The sequence below is a fragment of the Pogona vitticeps genome, chromosome 1, assembly GCF_051106095.1.
Source record: "Pogona vitticeps strain Pit_001003342236 chromosome 1, PviZW2.1, whole genome shotgun sequence".
Lineage (NCBI taxonomy): Eukaryota > Metazoa > Chordata > Lepidosauria > Squamata > Agamidae > Pogona > Pogona vitticeps.
The window spans coordinates 269,787,823-269,800,103 of record NC_135783.1 but is presented as its reverse complement, the minus strand read 5'-3'; the positions used below and the strand labels follow the sequence as shown (position 1 = coordinate 269,800,103).

The 12,281-nt window shown below is 41.2% G+C and overlaps 1 protein-coding gene across 4 annotated transcripts in view; it reads left to right on the top strand.

The window, feature by feature from the left end:
- Nucleotides 1-11,932, top strand: part of KIAA1549L (KIAA1549 like) — a 234,456-nt gene extending 222,524 nt beyond the window's left edge. For all 4 annotated transcript variants that reach the window (XM_072985815.2, XM_078384011.1, XM_078384012.1 and 1 more), the window contains one exon: nt 10,387-11,932. In XM_072985815.2, coding sequence (XP_072841916.2) covers nt 10,387-10,668 — 282 coding nt within the window. In that variant the 3' untranslated portion in view covers nt 10,669-11,932. The remainder of the gene's footprint in view (nt 1-10,386) is intronic.
- The last annotated feature ends 349 nt before the right edge of the window (nt 11,933-12,281 follow it).

Here is a 12,281-nt window from a genome sequence, read left to right as displayed (position 1 = left end):
CATCAGGTCTTCTACCTGGTTGAGGTGCACATTTACCTGCTGAAATCCTGTTATTATTGTCATTTGCATGGTAACCAGCCATTCTTTGTCTGGCAATATTCCCGCTAGGTATGTCCTCCCCCTCCTTGCCCAGATATTATAGCAATACTCTCAGAATCCACACAGTCCAGCCAAAAGAGAGTCCAAAGTAAGCATCAAACACGGAGCCAGTCTCTCCTAAAAAGAAAAACCGTCGTAGTTCTTTAATAACTCCAGACATGATTTTCTTAGGTTCTCTGTCTATTCTGTTAAGTTCCTCTCGCTGATGATCTGATAATTTACTGTCCGTTGCTCCCAGGGATTTATTCTTCCTTCCAAAACCAAAGACACTTCTATTATCAAAGTCCCATTTGACTGGCTTCTGCCACTCTTCAATCTATGTTGCCACACTGATGATTCATTGCCTGTTTTTTATTCCCCAAAGCTTATACCTCCTGCTCCAAAGACAAAATTTTATTTTCAAAGTCCCACTGAGACTAGTGAGAAAACTCCAGATTACACAGCATTGACAAGATTTCAGTCCCTGTTGAGTAGTATTTGCAGAGGAAAGTATTTGTCAATGTAGTCACAGCCTGAGAAGTGAATGTTGAGCGAGATATATATCTACTGGTTTTGAAGAAAATGTTTTTAATTATTGTATGTAAATTGTCCTGAAGGGAGTAAACTTTATGCTCCAATGAATACACAGTACGCTTACGGGGAGGGGGGGATAAAAACAATTGAGTTTATTAATAGGTTTAATAACAATCCATTAAGAAATCAGGAAGAAACCTAAGAAGAGCCAACTCTTAATATCAATTCAGATTAAATTAATTTCCTGACTTGAAAAGAAATGTCATTCCCACACTGCTTTCCTAACATCTGTTTATGTGTCAAATAAACAATAGCATTCATCATGTGAGGCAAGTATTTTCACAGCCCTACTATTTTAAAACTGTACTGTTACAAAACTGCCCCTTCCTTCTTCTTGATACCTTTCTAAAATATGTTCTTTTTAATGACATATAAGCTAACACACAAAGCAAAATTGAAACAATAAAAATACAATAATTAGCAATAAAATCTAAGTGCATCATAGTTTTTTTTTAAAAAAGACAAGACACTACCAATAAAATTCAATTAATGAAATAATGTCCAGAATCATATTAGCTAAACACACCAGTGTAATTCCATTGATGTAAACCTCAACTGTGAATTACCACAAGAGAAGAAACAGGCATTTGCTATTGCCCATTAATCATGTGACTCCACATGCAACAGGAAATGCACATGCTTGCGGCAGTTTGCAGCTGAGATTTAAATCCAATGGAGTTACACTGGTGTAATTTTTCTGTTAGATTCCAGCCAGTGAGAAAATAACTCTAGAATTCTTTACCCAAACAGAAACACTTATAAATGTTATTTCTCTTTCTTAGAATTCCTGTCTCTCCCACCAACTGCACTCACTAATCCTTTTCCATGCACATGAATTCTTTCTTGTCAATGCTGCATGGGCTTGTTAGTTGCATTTTGTAGACTACCCTGCTATTTATAAAGGGGAGTATGAATTCATTTATTCCTCTCAATGTAAAGACTGCAGGCAGTGTACATCAATGATAAAAAACCAGGTGTGGTTATGCAAGAGTTACAATAGTAAAATAATCACTGAATTAAAACATTTGTCAAAAAATTAAACATAAAGATAGAGCATCCTCCATTAAAAATGCCTTCCTCGGTGGCCCATTAAGTTGTCAAAAATTGCCCTGATGGGGAAGATCTTAAATATTCTTAATCAATCATAACAGTTCCTCAGTAAAACTCCTCAGTACAAATGCAGATATTACCTTCACTCACAAGGTATTCTTATCCAAAGTGTGCTTTAACAGTGACAGTAAAACCCCATAAGAGGATGCAGATCAGAAAACTTGGGTGGTCCAAATACTTTGGATCCCAGGGACACCTATGTAGCACTTTATGAACCACAACTGGTGGCATACTGTCCTCTAGTGTTGTATTCTAGTACTGATTCTGTTGCTAAAATGTCTTAGCTGAATATGATTGCAAATTGCACAGAATACTGTAAAGTTCATGAATGCTTTATACAGCCAATATTGTGGACATCCACAACAATAAAAAACAAAATAATAATATTTTCTGTCCTTTGTTCACAATCAATGAGTCTGTGATTTAAATATAATTAGAGCTAAGTGATTCTAGGTGATAGAACTATGCTCTTTGTTCACCCTTTTAGATAAATTCACACCAGCAACAATGAAACAGAATTAAAATATATTTTAAAATTAAGTTAGACTACTACCGTGTTTCCCTGAAAATAAGAGAGGGTCTTATATTATTTTTTGCTCCAAAAAACGCATTAGGGCTTATTTTCAGGGGATGTTTTATTTTTTTCATGTGCAACAATATACATTTACTCAAACAAAGTCATGTCATCTTGTTGGAGGGCAGGGTTTCACTTAACTGGGGCTTATTTTGGGGGTAGGGCTTATACTGGAGTGAGAGTGGTCCGATAGTGACTGACTTTGTGTCGGTCCCTTTGTCATGGTCGGATCACCACCTAATAAAATGTAACCTCAACATGGCCCTCCCCCCTCGCAGGGAGCAGGGACCTATTGTTATGATCCACCCTCGAAGGTTATTGGATCCGATTGGATTCCAGGATGCCATGAGAGGTGCTATGACGGACCTGGCTGGTGCTCCTGTCGAGGCTCTGACCAGCAGCTGGTTTTCTGCGGCGGCCAGGGCTGTAGACATGATCACACCTAAGCACCCTCTCCAGCGCAGAGACCGCCCGGCGCCCTGGTTTAACCAGGACCTCAGGGCGTGGAAGTGGTTTAGGAGACAGCTAGAGCACAAATGGAGAAAGGACCCGACGGATTATAATTGGATAGCTGTCAAGGTCGCCACTAACCTTTACCTGGCTAAGGTAAAGGCTGCCAGTCGAGCATACTTCGCTAACCGGATAAGCGAAGCGTCCAACCAGCAGGTGGAATTATTCCGTATAGTGCGCAACCTATCCAGAATTGATCCAGGTGATAGGCCTCCCCCTAGTGTTTCACTGGACCAATTTGCAGCATTTTTAAAAATCTAAAGTGGAGGCCATCCACCGGGACCTGTCTCCTTTTTTGAATATAGTGAGTCGAGCTGAGATGTCCAGCGCTCCGTCTTGCCTGGTGATTTTTAATTCCTTTCAGCCTGTCACACCTGACACTGTCGCCAGGGCGCTTGACCGCTGTTGTGCCACCACCTCCTCCCTTGACCCTTGCCCGGCCTGGCTAATCAAAGCGGCCAGGCCTACAACAACGGAACAGGCTACTGTAATAATTAATGGGTCTTTCCTTGAGGGCAGATTTCCATCTGCCCTCAAGGAGACACTCATTAGGCCCATCAGAAAGAAACCAAGTTTGGCGGCGGATGAAATCGGCAATTATAGACCCGTCACCAACGTTTCTTTCTTAAGCAAGGTGGTCGAGAGGGTGGTGGCCGATCAGCTGCAAGCGCTCCTGGACGAAACAGATACCCTGGATCCATTTCCGTCGGGGTTCAGGCCGCGCCATGGTACAGAAACGGCATTGGTCACCCTGTGCGATGACCTATTGAGGGAGGCCGACAGGGGCAAATTGTCTCTATTGGTCCTCCTCGACATCTTAGCGGCCTTCGATACCATTGACCACGGTATCCTCCTGGGGAGGCTCTCCGAGTTGGGAATTTGTTGGCCTTGCTTTGGCCTGGCTCCGTTCCTTCCTGGAGGACCGTCCCCAATGCTGTTTAACATCTACATGAGGCCGCTGGGAGGGGTCATTTGGGGGTGTGGAGCTTGGTGTCATCAGTACACTGATGATACTCAGCTCTACATCTCCTTTCCATCTACTGCAGGAGATGCCATTTTGTGCCTTCAGCGCTGCCTGGAGACCGTACTGAAATGGATGCAGGAGAACAGGCTGAGGCTGAACCCGGACAAGACGGAGGTGCTGAGGGTGGGTGTCCCCACAGTGGGGGGGTCTGGGAAACTCCCTCTCCTTTGGGGGGGTGACCCTGCCAAGGATAGGGTCCGCAGCTTGGGGATCCATCTGGACCCGGCGCTCACCATGGAATCCCAGGTGGCGTCCGTGGTCCGAACCGCATTTTACCACCTTAGGCGGATAGCCCAGCTGCGGTCCTATCTTGATGTGGGGGCCCTCACTACCTTAGTACATGCGCTTGTAATCGCAAGATTAGACCACTGTAATGTGCTCTACGTGGGGCTGCCTTTGAGGCTGCTGCAGAAACTACAGGTGGTGCAGAATGCTGCGGCCAGACTTATCAGTGGCGTGAAAAAATACCAACATATTTCTCCCACTCTGGCCGCACTGCATTGGCTGCCCATCCGTTTCTGCATCGACTTCAAAGTGTTGATGCTTTCATATAAAGCCCGAAACGGCTTAGGGCCTCGATACTTGGCAGAACGCCTTCTTCCACCAAGTTCTACCCGTGTTACTCGCGCAGGTCAGGAGGTGAGGCTGAGGAGCCTAACGCCGAGGGAGGCCCGTAAAGAAAAGACAAGAAATCAGGCCTTCTCGGCGGTGGCTCCTCGCCTCTGGAATAACCTTCCCCCTGACATTCGCGCTGCTCCCTCGCTGGGTATTTTTAAAAAACAATTCAAAACACTGATGTTCCGGCAGGCCTTCCCCACAGCCAATCCCTGACCTTCCCCATTTTTCCTTTGCCCTAGTCTCCGTTTCACTTCGTTCTTGCTCTTCCCTTATTTTAAAACTGTTTAAATATTATTGTAAATTGTTGATGTTGTAAGCCGCCTAGAGTGGTCCTATGTGATTCAGATAGGTGGGAAATAAATAAATAAATAAATAAATAAATAAATAAATAAATAAATAAATAAATAAATAAATAAATAAAGGAACTGGCTAAGAGAATCCTCTCGACTCTATTTCTCAGCCAGTTCCTTTATTGTTCTTCTATTTCTCTCTGTCCTGAATTCTACAGTAACCTCAGGTAAATTAGAGTTTATCCAGGCATTAAGAGTTTGTGTTGATTAAATATGCAAGAGTAGGGACTGAATCAATCATGCTGAGGCCCTAAACTATGTCAAGTTTAAGTGGTTTCATAACATTGCCAAAAATGTGTAACAGAAAACATAATGTGGGTTTCATTTCGTTTTGTTTTTTCTTTTGTTTGGTACTTCATTAATTTGTTTAGAAGGTCTTCATAATCTGAGGTTCCAGATTATGCTAACTGACATTAGACTAGCTAATCAAGTCTGTGGTCACACTGGCAATTTGAATCAATTCCTGTACAGACTTTTTAAAAATCAGGTTCAAGTCACGTAATTAAACCAATGGCCACGTTCACATGCACTGAATTGAAATCAGTTTATTTTGGGTGATCTAAACTGGTTTTTGTGTCTACACTGCTGAAATCAACTCATTTCCTTCTGTTTTAGGAGCATGCTGTTCTTAAAGGTTTTTATTTTATTTTATTTTTTAAAAGCAAGTGATACATTGATGAATTGAGTGTTTAGGAGGTGCCACCTGGTGTTGTAGTAGTTGCTAGAAACTATGGAGGAAACACCAGAGAGATGATCTGGGCAATTAATTATTTAAAAATGGTAATGTGGAGAAGGCTTCCAGCTCCCTTGCACAATAATGCTCCTGGTGCATGGACCATCGTGTGTGTCCATGCGCCCCCTTTCTGTGTCTCCTTGTCTTTTGCTGCTCTGCTGGCTGCTTCATCAGCTGAATGGAGAGAAGAGGTTAGGTGGTTGTAATGCTGAAGATACTGATGGAGTGATACAGTGATAAGTATTATAAGAAAGATTTTTTTAAAAAAATTAAAAGGAAAAACAGTGGTACCTCTGACAGCCAAAATCCACATCTGTTGTTTTTTGGTTGTTTAGTCATGTCCGACTCTTCGTGACCCCATGGACCAGAGCAGGCCAGGCCCTCCTGTCTTCCACTGCCTACCGGAGTTGGGTTAAATTCATGTTGGTCACTTCGATGACACTGTCCAACCATCTCATCCTCTGTCGTCCCTTTCTTCTCTTGCCTTCACACTTTCCCAATATCAGCATCTTTTCCAGGGAGTCTTCTTTTCTCATGAGAAGTATTGGAGCCTCAGCTTCGGGATCTGTCCTTCCAGTGAGCATTCAGGTTTGATTTCTTTTAGAATGGATAGGTTTGTTCTCCTTGCATTCCAGGGGACTCTCAAGAGCCTCCTCCAACACCACAATTCAAAAGCATCAATTCTTCGGCGGTCAGCTTTCTTTATGGTCCAGTTCTCACTTCCGTACATCACTACAGGGAAAACCATAGCTTTGACTATTCGGACTTTTGTTGGCAAGGTGATGTCTTTGCTTTTTAAGATGCTATCGAGGTTTGTCATCGCTTTCCTCCCAAGAAGCAGGCGTCTTTTAATTTTGGGGCTGCTGTCACCATCTGCAGTGATGATGGAGCCCAAGAAGGTAAAATCTGTCACTGCCTCCATATCTTCCCCTTCTATTTGCCAGGAGGTGATGGGACCAGTGGCCATGATCTTAGTTTTTTTTGATATTGAGCTTCAGACCGTTTTTTGCAATCTCCTCTTTCACCCTCATTACATGGTTCCTTAATTCCTCCTCACTTTCTGCCATCGGAGTGGTATCATCTGCATATCTGAGGTTGTTGATATTTCTTCCTGCAATCTTAATTCCGGCTTGGGATTCCTCCAGTCCTGCCTTTCACATGACGTATTCTGCATATAAGTTAAAATGGGCAGGGGGACAATATACAGCCTTGTCATACTCCTTTCCCAATTTTGAACCAATCAGTGTTTCCATATCCTGTTCTAACTGTTGCTTCCTGTCCCACATATAGGTTTCTCAGGAGATAGATAAAGTACTCAGTCACTCCCATTTGTTTAAGGACTTGCCATAGTTTGCTGTAGTCCACACAGTGAAAGGCTTTTGCATAGTCAATGAAGCAGAAGTAGATGTTTTTCTGGAACTCTCTGGCTTTCTCCATAATCCAGTGCATTTTAGCAATTTGGTCCCTAGTTCCTCTGCCCCTTCGAAATCCAGCTTCTACTTCCGAGAGTTCTCAGTCCACATACTGCTGAAGCCTGCCTTGGAGGATTTTGAGCATAACCTTGCTAGCGTGGGAAATGAGTGCAATTGTATGGTAGGTGGAGCATTGTTTGGCACTGCCCTCCTTTGGGATTGGGATGCAGACTGATTTTTTCCAGTCCTCTGGCCACTGTTGAGTTTTCCAAACTTGCTGGCATATTGAATGTAGCACTTTAACAGTGTCATTTTTTAAGATTTTAAATAGTTCAACTGGAATGCCATCACCTCCACTGGCCTTGTTGTTAGCCAGGCTTTCTAAGGCCCACTTGACTTCGCTCTCCAGGATGTCTGGCTCAAGGTCAGCAACTACATTGTCTGGGTTGTCCGGGATATCCACATCTTTCTGATATAATTCCTCTGTGTATTCTTGCCACCTCTTCTTGACGTCTTCTGCTTCTGTTAGGTCCCTCCCATTTTGGTCCTTTCTCATGTTCATCTTTGCACAAAATGTTCCTTTAATATCTCTGATTTTCCTGAACAGATCGCTGGTTTTTCTTTTTCTATTCTTTTCCTCTATTTCTTTGCATTGTTCATTTAAGAAGGCCCTCTTGTCTCTCCTATTCTTAGGAAGTCTGCATTCAATTTTCTGTAACTTTCCCTATCTCCCTTGCATTTTGCTTCCCTTCTCCTCTCTGCTATTTCTAAGGCCTCGTGGACAGCCACTTTGCTTTCTTGCATTTCCTTTTCTTTGAGATGGTTTTTGTTGCTGCCTCCTGGACAATGTTATGAGCCTCTATCCAAAGTTCTTCAGGCACTCTGTCCACCAAATCGAGTTTCTTAAATCTGTTCTTCACTTCCACTGTGTATTCATAAGGGATTTGGTTTAGATTATACCTGAGTAGCCCAGTGGTTTTCCCTACTCTCTTCAGTTTAAGCTTGAATTTTGCTATGAGAAGCTGATGATCAGAGCCACAATCAGCTCCAGGTCTTGTTTTTGCTGACTGTATAGAGCTTCTCCATCTTTGGCTGCACAGAATATAATCAATCTGATTACAGTATTGCCCATCTTGTGATTTCCATGTGTAGCGGCACCTCTTGTGTTGTTGGAAAAGAGTGTTTGTGATGACCAGCTTGTTCTCTTGACAAAACTCTATTAGCTTTTGCCCTGCTTCGTTTTGAACTCCAAGGCCAAACTTTCCTGTTCCTTTTATCTCTTGACTTCCTACTTTAGCATTCCAATCCCCTATAATGAGAAGAACATCTTTCTTTGGTGTCAGTTTTAGAAGTTGTTGTAAGTCTTCATAGAACTGGTCAGTTTCAGTCTCCTCAGCACTGGTGGTTGGTGCATAAACTTGGATTATTGTGATGTTGAAAGGTCTGCCTTGGATTCGTATTGACATCATTCTATCATTTTTGAGATTATATCCCATTACAGCTTTTCCCACCCTTTTGTTGACTATGAGGGCTACTCCATTCCTTCTACGGGCTTCTTGCCCAAAATAGTAGAATCCACATAGGCTCAAATTATTAAAACATCAACAGCATCACATCAGAAAACCACATTGAATTGAATTGATTTTAAACAATGTATTTTAAAAAGCCCCTGAAAAAAACTTGATTTGCAGCCATATACATAAATTTCACCCTTGAGCTACGTGAGCGATAAAACCTAAATTGATTTAAATGGCATTTAAATGCCAGTTCTTATTGCCAGTGTGACTGCAGCCTTAGGTTGTGCATAAATCCGCCACTATGTGGAACATGCACACAGTTCCAGTATTGTTACCTTGCACCACACTGCTGGTGCAAATTATGCATGAATAGCTTGCAGCAAAGAAATATTGATGTGATTTTATGTTTAAATGCATCAAGTTTTTTTGGGGTAGTGCTTTATTGATGTGCAAATGGGTTCCCATTCTTTGGTGAAATAACATGAAAGAGATGTTGATATAACAAGTTGTATGATTATGTTTCATGTATGTGGTCAATGGCTGGAATTCTACTGGTGTTTACATGAGATTTGAATAATTTACAGTAGATAATTGCTGCTGATTGGTGGTATGCCAGGACACTTTTCAATTATACAGTCAGGCTTCTAACAAGACACATGACAGAGATATGTTGTGGCACCTCATCAATTAGCTACATTTAGCTTCAGCAAGTTATGGAAACCTTAAGCAATTATGAATGAGAACTTGTCCAGTGTGTACATAGACATTGGACAGATTAGGGTTAGGAGAGACAAATGAACTGAAGAGACTTAAAGCTGATACAGACTCCACATGCCCGGTATCTCTACAATATTAAAACATTTAAAACTATCAAAAACACAGACCAGGGATTCTTATTACTTTAGGTTTATCTGGAAACAAGACTAGATATTCTATAGCTTCCAAAATCCAGGGATAAATTAATATAAAAACAATTTGGGACATGATGGTTGTTGTGGGTTTTGGGGGCTCTTTGGCTGTGTTCTGAAGGTTGTTCTTCCTAAAGTTTCTCTGGTCTCTGTGGCCGGCATCTTCAGAGGACAGGAGTCAGAACTCTGTCTGTGCTCTGGTGAGTTCTAACTCTGGTCCTCTGAAGATGCCGGCCACAGAGACTGGCGAAACTTTAGGAAGAACAACCTTCAGAACACAGCCAAACAGCCCGAAAAAACCCACAACAGCCATCAGATCCTGGCTGTGAAAACCTTAGATAATACATTTTGAGACATGTTCCTGGATAAAATCTTTGTTTTAAGTAGGGTTGAAGTGGACTTTATAGACTGATGTTGAAGCTAAAAGACCTGTTCTGAGGGTGGGGCATGCTTTTCAATTTCAGGGGATCAGGTGTCTAGAGTGGTCTGGTAGTCCAGATAAGCAGGGTATAAATCAAATAAATAAAATAAAATAAATATTAGTTAGATTTTATTCTTTTTTTTGCTGGAATTGTGTGCATTTATATATTTCTCTTGTTATATTCCAGTTTAACCCACAGTTTATGTTCCTTATCCCAAGTATAGATTTCCTGGAGGACATGGCCATGTTATGGAGTTAGAGATGCATAATTCTATATAGTTTTTGCTATATAATTCTATATAGCAAAAAAAAATGTCTTGAACCTGAATAGTCTTGACAACTAACACACTGGTTTCCCATGACAAAAATGCTTACAGTGCTTTGCACTCAGTAAAGATTTAATGGATACATAAGTTGATTATGTTCCAGGTCTAACTCCAGGTGGACATGGTAATTATTACAGAAATTCCATATTGTGTTGAAAAAAAAATAATGATCTGAGAGCAAGTTATCTGTCTAACTTGAAATCATCTCTAGGTCCCATTGCCTGGCTACATAGAAGCTTATTCCCGGCCACGCTATCAGCACAACTCTCCCTCCAGGCTTCCTCGACAGTACAGCCAACCAATAAATATGCATCTCAGCTTGGAGCAAGCCCCTCGGCCCTCGTCGGTTACCTCTCAACAGAGCCTAACAGAAAATGACTCTTCCGATAACCCTCTTGCCAACCTTTCTACAGCTGCTTTAGTGAAGGCAATAAGAGAGGAAGTAGCTAAGCTTGCCAAGAAACAGACAGATATGTTTGAGTTTCAGGTGTGATGCCTTCATGCGCTGTAAGTTTGCATCACATCACTAGTTAGGTCTCTGGTTTTTAAAATCGGCGTGTGGCTTGTGCCAAAACAATGCTGTTCTTTTCCTATTATGAAACAGTCAGTACTGGATTTTTGATGTTAAATAGAACAGCTGGTTGAAGATCAATTCTTTACCTATTAAGATGTTCCTGATACCTTCTGTTAAACAGATATGTAATATATTTATATGCAATTGTCTGTTACATACCTCTCGTTCCATGAAGCTCTTCTGTTGTTGGAAACCTTATTTAAACAATATACCTGTCCAATGTTCCAGTATATTAAGAGCTTGGGAAGCACAAATATACATCACTCTGTAGCAACATGTGCATGTAAAAAAAAAGTGAAGTTTGTCTTTCTGGATCAAAAAGAAACAATACTAATATGAACATTAAGGGCATGTATTTATATAATACTGTAATGGCCAAGCTGATACATTTTTGAGACAACGTATCAAAGGACTGATTACAGCAAAGCAATAGAGCTGAGTTCTACTAGAAACCACACTTGAAGAGCAACAATTTGATGTAAACGAACTCTATAAAGACCTTGGTAAATATCCCCAAATTGATTAACTTAAAAATCAGAAAAGAGAATGAACTACGAAGAGACATACCAGCATAATTGGTGTTTGAAGAGTTGGTATGACGTTCCTGTTGAGTTACACAGAAGTGTTTTCAATACCCTGTCTGTCTTCACTGTGAAAGAAAATTGACCAAGTAAAAGCTCCATGGAATTTCCCAATGAAAACAAATTCTTTGACTGTGCCCTATATTCGAAAAGGTTTTCACTCTGAACACATAGTGAGAGTGTTGAATTTGAGAACCTTGTGTCTGTCTCTGGTTGGAATAATGAATACACCTGCTTTTACAACAAAATCTCTGTTCAACACAGAGCACTCTCTTCCCTCCTCTAAACAATGGCTTCTAGTGAACTGATGCCAGAAAGAGCTGATCAGAGCTATGACTAGCTTTGATGACAGTGGAGCCATGACCATGCAAACTGTTTGAGACATCACTGTATCTTTGTGGGTTGACTACAACCTGTTTATTCTATTAAAGTGTAAATTAGCAAGCAAGTCTCTCAGGATGGAACAAAACATTCTGTAAATGGCGATGCTTTAGGGAACCCAAGGTTGCAGATTCTGAAAGGTAAATGTAAATCATTGTTCGACTGCAATGCCATGAAAATACAGCCTCTGGTTTGCAAAAAACAATATATATATAGCAAAATATGACTGTGTTCTGACTCATCTTTGGCAGTTCCAATTTTTTTTTTTTTTAAATCTAGACTCTCACAGGAAAACGCTTTTTAACTTAGCATTTACGGTGAACTGAGACACTGTTGGGAGAACTAGTCTAGGATCCAATGGTGCATTTCTGTTGGTTCTCACTGCTTCTTGCAGAATTGGTGACCTCTCTTCTTCCAAACAACCTAAAAAGCTGCTGGTAACCCATTTAGAGGAAATGTTTTGGTACAATAGAGAGCTGCAGCAAAAAGGAGAAGAGAAGAAATTTCAAATTCTGGTGGTGGTAGGTACTGAAACTTGTTGTTGGATCTTAGCTGTTACCTTATACATTG